This window comes from Vitis vinifera, chromosome 11, assembly GCF_030704535.1.
Source record: "Vitis vinifera cultivar Pinot Noir 40024 chromosome 11, ASM3070453v1".
Taxonomy (NCBI): Eukaryota; Viridiplantae; Streptophyta; class Magnoliopsida; order Vitales; family Vitaceae; genus Vitis; species Vitis vinifera.
This window is the reverse complement of record NC_081815.1, coordinates 7,359,977-7,376,773: the sequence shown is the minus strand read 5'-3', so window position 1 is coordinate 7,376,773 and position 16,797 is coordinate 7,359,977. Positions and strand designations below refer to the sequence as shown.

Here is a 16,797-nt window from a genome sequence, read left to right as displayed (position 1 = left end):
TATTGAAAAAGGGGAACCCCTTTGTGTATCTCGTGACAATTTGACCTGGACACTAGGAGAGAATACATGTGAACCTCTATGGATGGACCTTTTTTTCCTCCATAAATTGATGAGTTGATTGGTCAACCTGGATTTAATGAATACAGAGAATCTGGAAATTGGAAGAAAATTTGGCATTTTCATGGGGTGAGTGTTGATGGGAAAATTCAATTATTGATACAAAGGGAATTATAGATTTCAAGGGAAAATAAATTAGTTGTTGTAAGATGATGGAAATTAAATATTTATGGTGGAAAACATTAATGACAGAAGATATAAGGAAAATTAAATTTTTTATATTTAGATATCATTGAAAAAAATGAAAAATTATTTAAAAACTTTTTTAAATAAAAATAAATAAATAAAAAGAAAATATTATTTAATAATAATAATTTTTAAAAAAATATAGATTTTACTTATCTTTAAGACACATGTTTGTCTTGCCGACAACTTTTCAAGTAGGTGGAATTTATTTTTTTACTTAATTTTAAATAAAATTTGAATGTCGTTAAATATTAGATTATTTATTTTTATAATATTTTATATATATTAAATATTAAAAAATTTAAAAAAAATAATATTTTTTTTTATTTTAAAAAATATCAATTAACTTTTTCTATTCAACCAAAATTTTATAATAAATTATAAAAAAAAAAAACAAACAAACAACCTAAAATCTCTTAACAAAAAAACTAAAAAAACAAACCTCTTAATATTACTCTCTAATGATCATAAGCATTAAAATGTAAATTTCTCTGGCAGACAAATAGGAAGGCAATGAAACAATTTAACCCTGTCAAACCGTGATGAAAATGATTAATGGCTGTAAAAAAAATAAAAAAAAAATGAACAATGAACAATTTAACCCTGTCAAAGGGTTGGTGGAACTATGGCCTCCATCAATAACATTTATTTTTCATTCCAAGACCAACTGCGTTTTTCTTAAACTCCAAGAAACGAATCTGAATCTATCCAAATAACACGTAAAAGGTAGTAAGAGATAAGGTAGAGGGCGGGTGGACCCTCATGTCCCATCTCCCCACTGAAAATAGCCATGAAACTTCATATGAAAGCAACTTAACAGATACCCATTTGAGATAGAGTTCAAATTTCACAGTTCATACTTTAACTTTTACAAGGATTGAAAACTATATGCATCCACACACTGTCTATTACAATAAACAAATACGTAACCTTAATCAAAAGAACAAAGGAGACTAACAAACACAAACCCCAAACTAGATTTGCTATAAGAGTTTTGATCCTTTTATTGTAATGGTAGACGAAAGCAAAACCCTATTTCACTCATAGATTTCCTATTTTCCAAAAATAGATTTAATCCACCAAATGCCTTTAGTGTCCTGGGGGCCTTCTCCTTCTGGGGGAGGATCAGTCTGGGTTGTCTTGCGGAGTTTGCTCACATCATACCCAACTTCTTTGGCCTTCTCAACTAGCATCTCGTAGATCTCTTCATCCATATGGGTCTGCCTGCATAATATCTGGAAAAATAGAAACCACCCATTAAAAATTTAAACAAAAAGAATCAAACAATTGTTTTGAAAAGGAATCCCAGATTAATTTGAAAATTTTGTAAGAACCCTGTGAAGAAAGCAGATGAAAAAGGGAAATAATAATAATAATAATAATCAAGGAACATACCCAAAGATACTTCCTGGAAGGCTGGCCAATCAAAGCATACTGGTATTCTTCATCAAGGAACAAAACCCAGTAGTCTCCAACAACAGGGATAATGGGGAGGAAAGGAGGAACATAGAACTTGACTTTGAGCTTGGCCTGGTCACTCTTGGGATCAGCCTTGTAAGCAGTGCCTTCTATGTAGCTCCTCTTGCCATCACTCCAAGTCTCGTTGAGGACGCGGACAGTAGTGCCATCCGCCTCGAGAGTGTAGGTGGCCCTTGTGTTGATACCATTCTTGGGCTGAAAAAATGAGGGAAATGAAGCTATCTCGTACCACCTCCCCATGTATCTCTGCAGGTCAATACCCCTCACCACTTCCATCTCCTTCTTGGCCATTTTTTGATGATGGGTTTCTGAATTACCGATTTGCACTTTGGGGTTTTGGAATTCTGGATCGAGAACTCCTGGTATCGTTGGGTCGATAAGGCGTGTCGGATGCTATCTTATTCAAACGGCAACGTGGGCGTCTAATAGCCTTACACGTGGGCAGTGCCCTGAATTTCCCAGATAGGTCCAGTGCTTTCTAGACCCTTCATTTGGATGTATTTGCCTTTTATTTATAAAAAAAAAAACAAAAAAACAAAAAGAGGGAAGAAAAAAAAAGGGAAATTTCTGGAATTTTCTTTTGGAAGTAATTTTTTTGACAAAATTAATATAAAAATATCCTTGGACAAAGATGTAAGGACGTATCCAAGTAAGTTCCCTTTAAACTTTAATTTATTTTTAAACAAAAATATATGGTTACATTTGGTTTTGAAAACTGTTTTCAGTTTTTTATTTTCTAAAAATGGTTTTTATTTCCCATTTTTTCCATCTTAATCAAGTGAAAAAAAACGGTTTTTAGAAAATGAAATCAATCAAATCTTGTTTGCTTTTTAATCGTCACTAACAAAAAATGGTTAAAAAAATATAATCAAATAATATTTTAAGAATTATATTTATAATAAAAATTATATGTGATCATGTTATTATGTTGATTACTTTGTTCCTTTTTTTTTATTTCTATAGTTTAATAAAACATTTTAATATATTTATATTATTTAAATAAACAATTATAATTTAAAAATATTCACTTATAATAACACACACTCTAAATAAATAACAAAACATTTATATTATACTTTTAAGATAATATTTGATTATATATATATATATATATATATAATAATAATACATTTATATCGACATGTTCAAAAAAATCTCTTAAGAAATTTTATAGATGCATTTAAGAGGTGTTTAATAAAACTTAATATTTATTACTTGATGATTTAAGTTGATTTTAAATTATATTATATTTAACTTATTGACTTATAATTTATTACTCAATTTTTATTTAGATATCAAGATTGTTTAATAAAATTAATTTAAATTTTATTCTAAATCATCAAATTAATATATTTATCTTCATAAATTATAATTAAAACAAAGAAAGTCAAGTAACAATGGACGTTGTGGAATAGTAAAAGAGATCGTGAAGGCAATTAGGACAAATGAGGATAAAAAGATAAAATGAAGATGTAAACTGAAGAATAAGTTAATTATTTTTATTTATTACTTAGAGTTATTTTTTACTTTCATTTATACCATTAACTTATTTTATTAAATATATTTAATTTATTTAATAACTTAAATTAAGTTATTAAGTAACTTTAAGTTATTAAATTGATTTATCAAACATCCACTAAACTAGTTTTTAATAACTGCTATTACGAATATAAAATTTATTCTTATTTTTAATAAAAATATATTTAAAATACATTATTATTAATAATAAAAAAACAGATTAAATATAATCTCAGACATAAAATCAATTAGAAAATAAAATAGCTATTTTACTTTTTCAAAAACATAGGTTAAAAGCTATACTAAATAACAACCATGAAACATTAGCAATTCCTTTTATTTTTAAACTTTCTAAACAAAATCTTTATATTGGGAGGCGAAAGAAAAAAAAGAAAAAGAAAATTATGTTCCCTTTCATAGAAAAGAATGAAACAGAGATTTTGGAATCTCTCTCTATATTTTGGGGGCAAAAGAAAAATAATAATAATAATAATTAATGTTCCCTTACATAGAAAAGAATGAAATTTAGATCTCTCTCTCTTGTTGTTTTCATTATTCTTGAGACGATAAATATCACAATACTCATTAATTTTTACAATTTATTATAATATTTATGATATTTTAATAAAAGATCACAAATTAACTCGCAATTAAAGTACATAAACTCCAACAACCATCTTTTAATGGATTTTTTTTTATGTGGATGATATTTAGAATATTTTAAGATATATACATATATTAATTTATTAATCATTTGCAAGCACAAAAGTGTAAATGTCATACTATGTGCATTTATTAACTTCGATTTTTGATGAATTAAAGTATTTTATTCATCTATTAGATATATGCTTGATAATTTAGAACATCCAAGTCATTGTAAATATGCCTAAAAATAGTATTTGAAACCACTACATATTTTGACATAAATTTTAGTCAATGTTTTGTATAGTTATGCAATAATTTCTTAAATATAGTTTTTTGTTTTGTTTATTTAACTAGTGGTTGATCAATTTTTTTTCTATGATTGATATAAGGCATCTATTAAGCTTATAGCTTGATTGGTTGAGTCCTCAATCAACCAATCACTTAGTTGACCAAGGCAAACAACTTTTTATGATTGCTTAGTACTTTTCTAACCTTCAATGGCTTGTATATCGATCGACCACTCATGTACTTTAATCAAGTAAAAATAAGTTTAATTATCAGTTTCCTATTAGAAATTGTATATAAATGCTCATAATTCGTTTATTGTAGAGAGACATGATTCTAAAACTTTGTTGAAAAATCTTTGGAACCTTTGCAAGTATTTTTTTTAGTACACTTTCTTTTTAAACCTTTGATATCCATTTAGTGCACCTTAATCATAATTTCATCATGTAGTCTTAAGCTCGAACTTGTACACTAGGAATTAGGTTTTAGAAATTCGTTTGTTGTAAACTTGTGAGTTGTTCTAAGTGTGCTACATCACTTGGGGTTTATCAAGTTGTATCATTTGAGATTTACTCAAAAGTGAGACATCTCTTGATGATTTATTGAAGGTTCCTTGGAATTAAGAATCCAAGTATAAGAGTTTGAATACTCTAACTTGAAAATCCTTGTTCATATTGGAGCCTTAGACCTAGGATTGAAACTTGAGCAAAATGGACGTAGATCAAGTTATGTTAAACTTCAATAAAATCATTTTTTTTTGCAAATTTCTCTTCCCTTCTCTTTTATTCACTTGCTCTTATTATTTTTGTTCCTTGTGAGCACTTGCATTTAATTTTATTAAAATTTGCATAAAATAAGCAATACTCAATTCATAGATGTTTACCTTATGTTAGATTAGCATAAACCTAACACTCTACTATAGAGAGTTTAATGCATGTCATGGTATGCATGAGATATATAGCTCATGCAATTAGGGTCATGAGTAGGTTTTTGTCTAACCCTAAAAAGGATTATTGAGAGGCAATGAAGTAAATTTTCAAATACTTGAAAAGCAACTCAAGTATGTGCTTTTGTTTTAAGGGAGCTCAAACACTTCTAGAAGGGCTTATATTTGAATATTTTTGCTAAGAATTGAGTTTGAAGCAACATGAATGACCAAGGTGCTACGGATTTAGGCAAGGGCACCATGTATCATTCCTACACCAAGCATATTCATGTGAGATTTCATTAGTTAAGAGGCATGATTGAAGTAAAGGTCGCTTAGTGAAAAAAATTTGATAAAAGTGGTTCCTAAATCGAAGTTGGAGTTGTGCACCAAATTGGCATCCTTAAACCTAGGGATGGCAACGGGGCGGGTTCGGGGCGGGGCGCCCCCCTCCCAACCCCGCCCCGTTTATTTAAATCAATTCCCATCCCCGTCCCATTTAAAAAATTAAACGGGGCGGGGCGGGGCGGGGCGGGGCGGGTATGCTACATTCCCATACCCGCCCCGTTTAGCTTTTTATTTAATTTTAATTTTAATTTTTAAAAAAAATTATTTTTAAATTTTTTTAATTATATTAAAATAAATATATTTTATAAATAATTAAATAATTATATTTTTTATAACTTATTTTATTAAAAATAATTTATTATTATCTATATATTAAAAATAATAAAATAAAAATTAAATTAAATTAATTTTAAATTTTAAATTAAATTTAATTTTAATTTTAATTTTATATATAATCGGGGCGGGGCGGGGCGGGGCAATACCCGAACCCGCCCCGGGTTTCAAAAAAAATCCCAAACCCGTCCCATACCCATTTAAAAAAATAATATCCCACCCCATTAGGGGCGGGGCGGGGCGGGTACCCGAAATGACCCGCCCCATTGCCATCCCTACTTAAACCCATGTGATGGAGTTGCAATGGGGGTTCCTCCCCTCATGTGAGGCTAGTCCCTTAGTCTAACCCATGAGGGTTGAGGTTTTTAAGCCCATTTTAGCATATTCTTTTGGGTTGCAACTCAAGCCTATTGGTGGGCATGTCATGGTCATATATGGGTGTGTTATCAAAGAGAATAGTTGTTGCTTGGGAGCACAAAATTGGTAGAGAAAAGAGTGTTTTTTCTTTCTTCCTTCTCAAGGGTACTAGTGGGCTGATCTTACTAATCATTTGTGCAGTACTCTCTTATGTAGAATCATCGTATTAATCTCTTGAATTGCCAACTAGTGAGACCCTTATGTTCTCATTACTTGTTGAAAGATTTTTTTTTAAATGATTTTTATCTCCTTTAATATATTTTGGTATGCTTTTCTTGATATTTTGTTATAGATATTGTTAATTTATTATTGGGTTATTGTTGTGGAAGAATGTGGCATATGTAGGTAAAGTTCTATGACTCTTCAAATTGTGCTCAACCATCCCTAATAAGTTTCTTAACCATGCAAAGTTTTCATGTACTCATTAAGTATTAAATCGAGTATTTTATAAGGAAAAGTCAAATTAAAAATCCATTTGTAATGTTTTTAATTTAAAAAAATGATTTTTTAAGAAAAATCAAATATTTAATAAAATTTAAGAAAGATTTTTAAAATTTTAAAAAATTATTTATAATCATGAAAAATCACTGATAGTATTTCCTCGAAAAAGACTTCTACGGCAACCCTAATTATATCACATTATCAATTTCATTGTGATCTTTGGTATGATTTTTGAAAGTTTTAAATGCATCTTTTTTTTATAAAAAAAAAACTTTTTTTTCCCTATAATTATTGGAAAAATAGTAGTTGATAAAAATAAAAAAAATCTAAAAATTAAGTTTAAAAAAAAAAAAAACCATTTTGCATTTTACATTGAAGTGTTGTAACATTTTGGCTTCAAAGTAATTATCAATCCCAAAAATTAGTTTGATATTTTCCTTATAACATCTTACATTGAAGATGCCCTAATAATAACTGGAAATCCTAATAAATAATAATTTAAATTTAAAAAAAGAAAAAAAAAAAAGGGAATAAGTAAGCATGAATTGAATAAAAAAAAAAAAGGGAGTTGAAAATGGATGGATGAGAAGGGTGAAGAGAATCTCATATTGGAGTGTAGTGTGTATTATTGTGTGATCATGGACCGTGAAACTGTGATTGAGCACCTTTTACAAGGTCAGCTCATGCTTCCCCAGCTTTTCCTCCTCCCTCTCTCTTATTTTAATTTATACTTCTTTAGAAAAGTCAGCTGCTGCTTTTCAGTACCTACAACTTCATGCCTAGAAGTAAGAAGGCCATCAATCACGAGTTTTGGGTCAAAATGGCCCATCTTAAAAAAAAAAATTAAAAAAAATACATATATATATATATATATATATATATATATATAATTATATCTAATCAATCTATCAAACTTATATTTAAATTGACATTTTTTGGATCATCTAAGACTTATATCATATAAATATATATATTTTTTCAAAATTTTAATTAAAACTTTAAAAAAAATGAAGTGACAGTTACTAATCGAGACTTCAATTTTTAAACTGAAACCATAATTATTAATTGAGATTTCATTTTTTAATTAAAGTCTCAATTACCAATTGAAACTTCAGTTATTTATTTATTTTTTACTTTAAAATTTAATTAAAAACTATTAAATTTTAATTTATTATATATATATATATATATATTAATAATAAATTATTTATATTTAAGCTTGAGAATCTAATATTACTTTAATAAACATAAATTGATAGATAAATGATATTATAAATAAATATTTTATTTATTAATAAATTAATAATCTTAAAGTAATAAATTTATGTAACATATAAATAAGATATAAAATTGTATGATTTATTAATTTAAGATATTTAATTTGTTATTTTTTAAAGATATTAATTTATTTGTATTATGTGAAATTTATCCATAAATTCTCTCCTTATAGAGGTATATGAGATTATATATATATTTCCATCGTATAAATGGTTTGAAGTAGACTTTTTCTAATTAATTTCATTAACTAATTTTGTCAAAAAATCTATATATGGAAACTTAAAAGTACATTATTATTTCGATAAAGATAAATTTATCATAATACAAATAAATTAATATTTTAAAAAACATCAAATTAAATTTCTAAAATTAATAAATTATAAATTTTTATAGTTTATTTGTATGTCATATAATTTTATTATTTTAAGATTTTTAATTTATTGTATTATATTTATCAATTTATGTTTATTGAAGTAATACTAGATTTTTAAGTTTAAATATAAATAATTTATTATTAAAGTATATATTTTTAATTTCAATAATAAGTTGTAATTTAATAGTTTTAAATTAAATTTGAAAGTAAAAAAAATTAACTAAAACCTCAGTTGACAATTGAGGCATTGATAATTGCGACTTTAGTTCAAAAATTGAAGCTTTAGTTGACAATATGGTTTCAGTTCAAAAATGAAGTCTTAGTTATCAATTGAGGTTTTAACTAAAATTTTGAAAAAAAGTATATTTCTATAACGTGACTCCCGTTTAGTTAAAAAAAAAAAAAAAGGTTAATTTGAACATAAATTTTATAAAATGGTTACATCTAATATTTTTTTTTTTATATAAATAGGCCGTTAATTTTGACCCAAAACTCATTAATCACCTTGGTTTCCAGCTACTTCAGTGTCCTCAAATTGAGTCAAGTTCATAGATTTAGCTTTGAGATTTGTCTCTTCTAATCTCAAAGACATCCGTGAATGTATTATCATCCTCATCCATTGTATGTCACTCATAACTTTATTTATTTTCGTTAAATACACTCTACAAAGGCTAAATTGTGAAAGGAAGGATTGACTAGATATCAGGGACTGACATGACAATGCTGAGAGCCACCAATGCTGTCACTGACCATATCAGATGTATCTGCGTACACTCATATGATATGAAAAATCCCACCATATAAAATAATAATATAATGAATTAGCTACAGATTTTTTCATAATATCTGAGTCGTTTGGTAGATATAGCAAAATTGCTTTTGAAACGTAGGGATGTGGTTTGGCTTCACATAGCAAGCAAACAGCAACCCTTGTTTCCAAGTGTCCCTAAGAGAGAGAGAGTGGGGGAGAATGGCCTCATCTTCTTCTCCATCTGTTCTACTGTTTCTGCTTCTTTTCACCATAGCTGCAACTGCAAAAACTTCTGAATCACTTTCAACGGTGTTTCCAAGAGCAATTCATGGGTCTGCATTGAAACAAGTACGCAACGCAAAGAAACCAAAACCGAAGGTCCCATTCAAGACCCAGTACTTCCCTCAGCTCCTGGACCACTTCACCTTCACGCCTAAGAGCTCCACAATCTTCTACCAGAAGTACCTCATCAACACCCAGTACTGGACCCATGGAGCTCCCATATTTGTCTACACGGGCAATGAGGGTGACATCGATTGGTTTGCCTCCAACACTGGCTTCTTGCTCGACATTGCTCCCTCATTTCGAGCCATGCTGGTCTTCATTGAAGTACTGCTTCCTAAAACCCCACAAACATCGCTCTATGGGCGTTTTTAAAACAAGGAAAACACCTTTTTTATTTCTTGGTTTTCGTCAAAACGTAAAATTTCCATATTGGTTTTGCTTAAATCATAAGAGCTCTATCTGGGTGTTGTTTAAAATAAGCTCGGTAGCTGAATCTTGGTAATGGGGACTAGACTGCTTAAGATTTTGTTTTCTGTGTGATTTTGTTTTTTCAGCATAGATTTTATGGAGAATCAATGCCATTCGGAAAGGAGTCTTACAAGTCTCCGGAGACGTTAGGGTACTTGAATTCACAACAAGCATTAGCAGATTTTGCAGTTTTGATAAGGAGTCTGAAGCAGAATCTGTCTTCTGAAGCATCCCCTGTTGTGGTCTTTGGTGGATCTTATGGAGGAAGTAAGATAAAGATCCCACTCAGATTCTGAATTTTTTTTTTTTCCTATTTCCCTTTTCTGCTTTGTAAAATGAATTGGTGTGATATGATGGTGGTCTTTTTTCGTGGGTCTTACGTTTGTGAATCAAATCCAATATTTTCTTCATTAAATGGAACTTTCTCCTTCTGGGTATAGTAATATCAGAAATGATTGTCATTTATTGAATTGAATAGCCATTAATGCTCTCTTTAGTGTTCCACAGTAGATTTATAGCAGACCCAGTAGGTATATTTGCTTCTTTTCTTCTTAATGAAACCACCCTTTCTCTCTCTTTCACAGTGCTGGCTGCCTGGTTTAGATTGAAATACCCACATGTAGCCATTGGAGCTTTGGCATCTTCAGCCCCCATTTTGCAGTTTGATGACATTACTCCATGGTCGAGCTTCTATGATGCTGTTTCCCAGGATTTCAAGGTCTGTAAACTCTCTCTCTATCCTCTTGTTTGTTGGAGTTTGGGTGATATATGTTTCTTCTGTTCTCTTCCCCCACTTCTTGAAATTGTTTTTTGGGGTATGATCTTTTCTTTTATGAAAGAATTTTCAATGGATTTGAGCAGGAAGCAAGCTTGAATTGCTATGAGGTGATAAAAGGAAGCTGGGCAGAGCTGGACGCCATGTCAGCTAAGGAAGGAGGATTGGCGGAGGTCAGCAGAACTTTCAGAACTTGCAAGTAAGTTTTGACTTCATACTTGGAAATGTATAAACGAAAATGAACAAAAAGGAAAAGGAAAGAAACTGCTAGGAATAGTTTTGTCGAGTTTCTTTACAAATTCACTTTTGATACCTGAAAAGCCTGCCATGTGAAAGAGATGCAGAAAACTTTACCATTCCTTGTCCCCTTCTATCAGCTAAGAAACAAGCTGAAATAAAGGCCCAGAGAGGAGGTGGGTCAGGGGTGATGCTCTCAATTATTTATGTGATATCAATATCTCTATGAAAGAAGCATGTCATTACAATCGGTATCAAAGTCAATTCCTGAATCTGGTGTGAGAGTTTAATTGTCTGACCCGACAAGGGACATCTCTTTATCTTACCTTACAATCCCATGGGATAAAATTGTGATATATCACACATCAGATAGAGGAAGAAGTTTCTAACATTATATATATAGTAGGCTTCTCCTAATTATATGGATGTGTTTTAAAGCAGTGAGAACTCGTTGCATACTGAGTGAAAATATCTACATGGAAGAGAGCGTGATGTTATAATTCCACTGAGAATATCACATCTATAAAGATAAATGACAAAATAAAAACAAACTAAAATTCACATTAATTTGTTTCTCATGATGTTTTGTCATAGTTGCTAAGTACTCCTAGGTTTTAATTGGAACAAGTTCTACACACTGTTAATCATTAGCACCTGAAATCCAAATTGTTAATTATTTTGTGTCCCAAAGGAATGCTTTGATGTTTACTCTCTTTTCCTGCATTTTCCTACTTGTCATGGGGATGGCTTGCTCAAATTTCTCTTCAAATTTAAGGGACATCAACTCGGTGTATTCAGCTCGGGACTGGTTATGGTCAGCTTTTGTTTACACAGCCATGGTGAATTATCCAACCAAAGCCAATTTTATGATGCCGTTACCTGCGTATCCTGTTGAGGAGGTATGGCTCATACTGAAACCTGTATATATGTGATTCAATCAAAAGTTTAATTCCAAAGGCTCAATAATTCTCATAAACCATTTCTTTTGGATGCAGATGTGCAAGATTATTGATCGATTTCCACATGGGGCTACCAATGTTAGCAGGGCTTTTGCAGCTGCTAGCTTATATTACAATTATTCTGGTACAGAAAAATGCTTTGACTTGGAGAATGGAAAAGATGCTCATGGCCTCCATGGTTGGGATTGGCAGGTACTGATTTCTGTTTTGTTCATTACCATACAAACCACCCCTTTTGGAGGCATATATTGACTCAGAACAAACCAGATTTAAATCTAGATGACTCAAATGTGCTACTACATGCTCAATTGCTCGGTATAATTAGCTTGTCTAGCCCTCACCATCACAAGCTAATTATAAGCCCATCTATACATATTGAAGCATGAACAAGGGCTCGCGATATTTCTTCTCATCCTTATTACTTTTTCGTGCAGTAGTGCAATACATTGGACCTAATTTGTAGAACACTGACCAATGGCTCCAAACGGCAATTTAATTAATCAGTTTTATCGATTTTTTACTTTTATTTTGTTTGAAAATTAGAGTTTTTGGACACAGAGGAGACATTTCCGCTGGAACTAGTTACTTATTGATGTTAAGTAAACAGACAATAATTTGCAAATGACTTTTCAGGCATGTACAGAGATGGTTATGCCACTGACTTGCTCCAATGAAAGCATGTTTCCTCCATCTTCCTTTGAGTACAAAGAATTTGCAGATGAATGCACGAGGAAATATGGAGTTATGCCTCGACCACACTGGATCACGACTGAATTTGGAGGCAGTGTGAGTCTTCTTTCTTCTATTTTTCCTCCTTTTCAAATGCTTTTTTTTATTAGGGAGAACATGAGTAAAATAAGTTACAATTCTCCCAAGAATAAGAACTTGTGAGATTTACTTTCTGAAATCTGTCCTAGCAGAGAATCGAACAAGTGCTGAAAAGATCAGCCAGCAACATTATTTTCTCCAATGGAATGCAAGATCCATGGAGCAGAGGCAGGTCAGTCAATCAATTTTTTTTTCACTTCTCCAATAGTCTGCAATGCAAAAATTAAGGCACTGTCGATAAAGTAGATTCATGGGATGTTATGCAGATCTGCAACTAGTCATATTAGAGATGAAGAAATTGATACTGGAAACAAATTGCAGATACTAAATGAAGAAATAGACTTTTCTCATGACTGCATTTGATACTCGGGAATAGGAATAGAATTGGAAGCAAATCACGATACCGTAGAAAAGAGAGGAATTAAAATCCTGACAAGAAAGAGTTTTGGTTTCCATGAGTTCTGATTTCTAACAAGCAATCCAAACATAGAAACGAATAGGAAGCGTGTTTTTCCCCATGTTCAGGATTAGTTCATTGATGTTGATCATCATGAACTAAATATGAACTGGACAACTTGTCTCAGAGATTTGACTGACATTGAATCTGAATTGTGCAGTGTGCTGAAAAATATATCTGCTAGCATTGTAGCCCTTGTGACCAAGAAAGGTGAGTACATCACTCAACATAACTTTTCCTTCTACTTTGATTTTATTTAGAGGTATATTGATTGATCCATGGTTTAATCCCCAGGGGCTCACCATGTTGATTTTCGGTTTGCCACGAAAGAGGACCCAGACTGGCTGATTGAGCAGAGGAGGCAAGAGGTGGAGATCCTTCAGAAGTGGATACATGACTACAATGCAGATCTCAAACAATGATAATTGACACTTGAAAAAGAGTGAATAAAACAACCCAATATATGTGGGATTGGGGAATTTTAGTTGTTTGGTTCCCAGAATCACTCTTCTCTGCAATTTTAAGGGGGGAAATAATCAATGAATTGGTGTTTATTTCTCCTGGAAATGCACACTTTAGAAGGGCAAGTGTGCATGATTTTCTTATATTCATCAAATAATTCAATCTCCAAACTCTATTTGCCCCTGTTGGATTTAAATATTCTTATCTCATTGACTGTCAGGAATTATTCTAAATTATTATTATTTTTTTGTTTTTTAATTTTATTTATGATTATGAAGGTCTAAGAAGCCATTCCCTTCATTGTAAATGACTATCTTTGGAACATGAGCCATTTATAATTTGGAGGAAAGCAGAAGGGGAGCACCCAGGTTTGGGTCACTCTTCACGAAAGTTTCCTTGGATATAAAAATAAATAAATAAATAATAATTTGAAGGAAAGCATTTTAAAAGGGTAGTTTTGTAAGTTTAGGGCCACTGAATGATTTTGATTCAAAACAAATGGACCATCCACTTGTACAAAAGGGATTGGATTGGGAAATAATTTCAAAATTCAACATGATTTTTTTTTTGTTTTTTTTTCTTAAATTAAATATTTTGGTCCAAAACTCCAACTTTGTAGGGGGGAAGTCTATTTCCATCCAAAGAGAGAAAATGAAAATGACATCCAACACCCTAACCTCATTGTTTCCATTTGGATCATGTTTTGTTGTCTCAAATTTTGACTAGATATGATACTGTAGACCCCCGGAAGCAGGGACCCTTCTTTTGAATTTTAATTTTCATTTCCCGGGGCTCGACATGATGGGAGGGCTGTGTTTGGGGGCTCTGAAGCTGCAGGGGAGAAGGCAGAGCTTTTGGGGGCTGCAGATGGGACGGGATACGGCTGGCTTGCGGCAAGAAGAGGGGAACAGAGGGGACAGAAAAGAAGGAAGGAGGACAGAGGATTACGAGAGAGGGGAGAGAGCTCGGGGAGGGAAAAAAGAACAAAGCTGGTGGGGGGTTGCGGAGCTTTGAAGAACTGTTTTCCAAGGGAGACACAGCCAGCTCAAAGCAAAAACAAACTCTTTTAAGAGAAGATCAAAAGGTAAGTGTGGGTTCAAGGTCTTTGTTTTCCTCATTATTCTTTTTTTTACCTTACTCTTCACTGGTTTCTTTGCATCATTTAGACCGAGTGTGGGCTTAAAGCTACACTTTTGATTTACTTGGGGATCTTTGAGATGGATATGGGTTGCTTGTTATTGTTTTATATTAGGTATTCCATTGCATTTTGCTAAAAGATGTTTTTACTCTGTTTTGTTCGTATTGTGAGTGCATGAAAATCATGTTTTGTTCATATTCGATTTGGTCTCTCCGACTCAATCAGCCAACTCACTAATAATTTATGCGGTGAAACCTTGACGGACATCCTATGCTATTCGTGTTATTATGCTCTGTTTGTGGAGATGTCTCTTTGCTATAATTTTCCTCTGTTTTTCGATACTCATCTAAATGCATGAGCTATAAGGAAGAAGGGTGAGTCATGGCCTCTCACGGCAGCCTTCGCGAGTCAAGATCACCGTTCTCGTTTCTCTCACGCCCCTATCTATCATACCCATTTCCATCACTGATACCCATCTTTAGCTCATTTCTTCATTTTTTTCCATGTACATGAAGTCTCACGAGCACGCCCACCTTCAGCTTGTCATCTTCTTAATTTTTTTCATGCCCGTCACACCTCTATTTCCAAATCTCGAATTTCAAATCTCGAAACACAGAGGAATGTGGAGAAAATGGGCAGTTTGGGAGCGATTTTGACCTATCCGGGTGACATATACCCGCTGTTGAAGCTGAAAATGGCGGATTGCCATCCCAAGAAGCAGCTCCCTCCAGAGCCGCGCTGGGTCTTCTGCTACACTCTTCTCCACAAGGCTTCTCGCGATTTTAGCCTCGTCGTTCAACAGCTCGACACCAGGTTCTGCAACGCCATATATATATATATATATTTTTATTTGGTCCTTCAAGCATCCCACGCAGTTGAGGATGATACGCGTGTTTCCCACAAAAGTCAAAGCGCCCATTCTAATAGCTTTTTATCGTCATATATGTGACTGTGGCTGGCATTCTGCATGTGGTGTAAATTAACTTCAATTATTTAGCCCAAATCTGGAAGAGTTATGGGAAAGTGGGTCATGAAAAAATAATAATAAGTTTGAATCTCATTTCACCACCAAACCATTATTTAATCATTTATGCAATTCTTTTTCTCTCTCTCACTTTTTCCATAACTTTTCTCCAATCCACCTTTATTCACGGGCAGCCCACTTATCCATTTTATTTACTTATTTATTCATTTATTATTATTATTATTATTTATTTATTTATTTATTTATTTTATCAAAGTTTATTTTTATTTTTATTTTTTTTTCTTTTTTTTTCAAAACAAATTTTCATTTTCAAATAATTCTCCAAAGTTCGAATTTTCCAAAATTCTATCCTCAAATTCTTTTTTTTAAATTCCTTTTTTAAATAATTCTTTAAAATTTTGATTTCCAATTTCTTTCAAATTTAATTTCCAAAATTCTAATTTCTTTCAAATTTAATATCCAAAATTCCAATTCTTAAATTTAATTCTCAAGACTCCAGTCTTCAAATAACTTTCGAGACTTCAATTTCCAAATAATCAAAAATCTAATTTTCTCTCGAACAATTTTAATTTCACTCCGATTTTTAAATAATGTTATATTTCTTTTAATTTTTATACAAGCAAGAATGATGAATCTTCATAATTCCTAAATAATGGAATTTGTGATATTAATTCATGCAAGATTAATCGGGCTTTGGTGGGGGCCTCACATACATGATCTTATGATCTATTGATTGATTTGATTGATTGACTTGGTTATCATATATGATTTATTTATCCTGCTCTCCGACATGCATGCTATTATTTCTTAATTGTGCACTAACCTCTCTCTTGATAGCGCATGGTGGCTCGTTGCCCCGGGTACGCACCTACTTTCACTTTGGTAATTGTCCAAGCATATTTTGATTCTCACGTGTGCATGATTTATTCTGGGTACTCATTGATCTACTCGTCCACTGCCATGATTGCTTTATTTTATTAGTAGAGACCCGTCTTTAGGGACTTAGAGGGGTGCTACGGTTTTTACCGTACCTTCCTGATAAGTAACCTGACCCCCGAACCCGACCCGGTTTTTCACAGGCCACCTTTTCCAAAGTAAGGAGTCACA

At 32.0% G+C, this 16,797-nt stretch overlaps 2 protein-coding genes across 2 annotated transcripts; one reads left to right on the top strand and one right to left on the bottom strand.

Annotated features, from left to right (window-relative positions):
• Positions 1 to 1,355: 1,355 nt before the first annotated feature.
• Positions 1,356 to 2,073, bottom strand: TIL (temperature-induced lipocalin). Its single transcript, NM_001281236.1, is given in 2 exon segments — positions 1,356 to 1,538; positions 1,699 to 2,073. Coding segments are annotated over 2 exon segments (558 nt in total).
• Positions 2,074 to 9,218: 7,145 nt separating this feature from the next.
• Positions 9,219 to 13,786, top strand: LOC100853380 (uncharacterized). The gene is made up of 10 exons (XM_003633114.4): positions 9,219 to 9,705; positions 9,936 to 10,116; positions 10,434 to 10,567; positions 10,711 to 10,823; positions 11,637 to 11,760; positions 11,857 to 12,012; positions 12,454 to 12,606; positions 12,741 to 12,820; positions 13,266 to 13,315; positions 13,400 to 13,786. Exons 1-10 carry the CDS (start codon positions 9,316 to 9,318, stop codon positions 13,525 to 13,527), a joined length of 1,509 nt encoding a protein of 502 aa, XP_003633162.3. The 5' UTR covers positions 9,219 to 9,315; the 3' UTR covers positions 13,528 to 13,786.
• Positions 13,787 to 16,797: the final 3,011 nt, after the last annotated feature.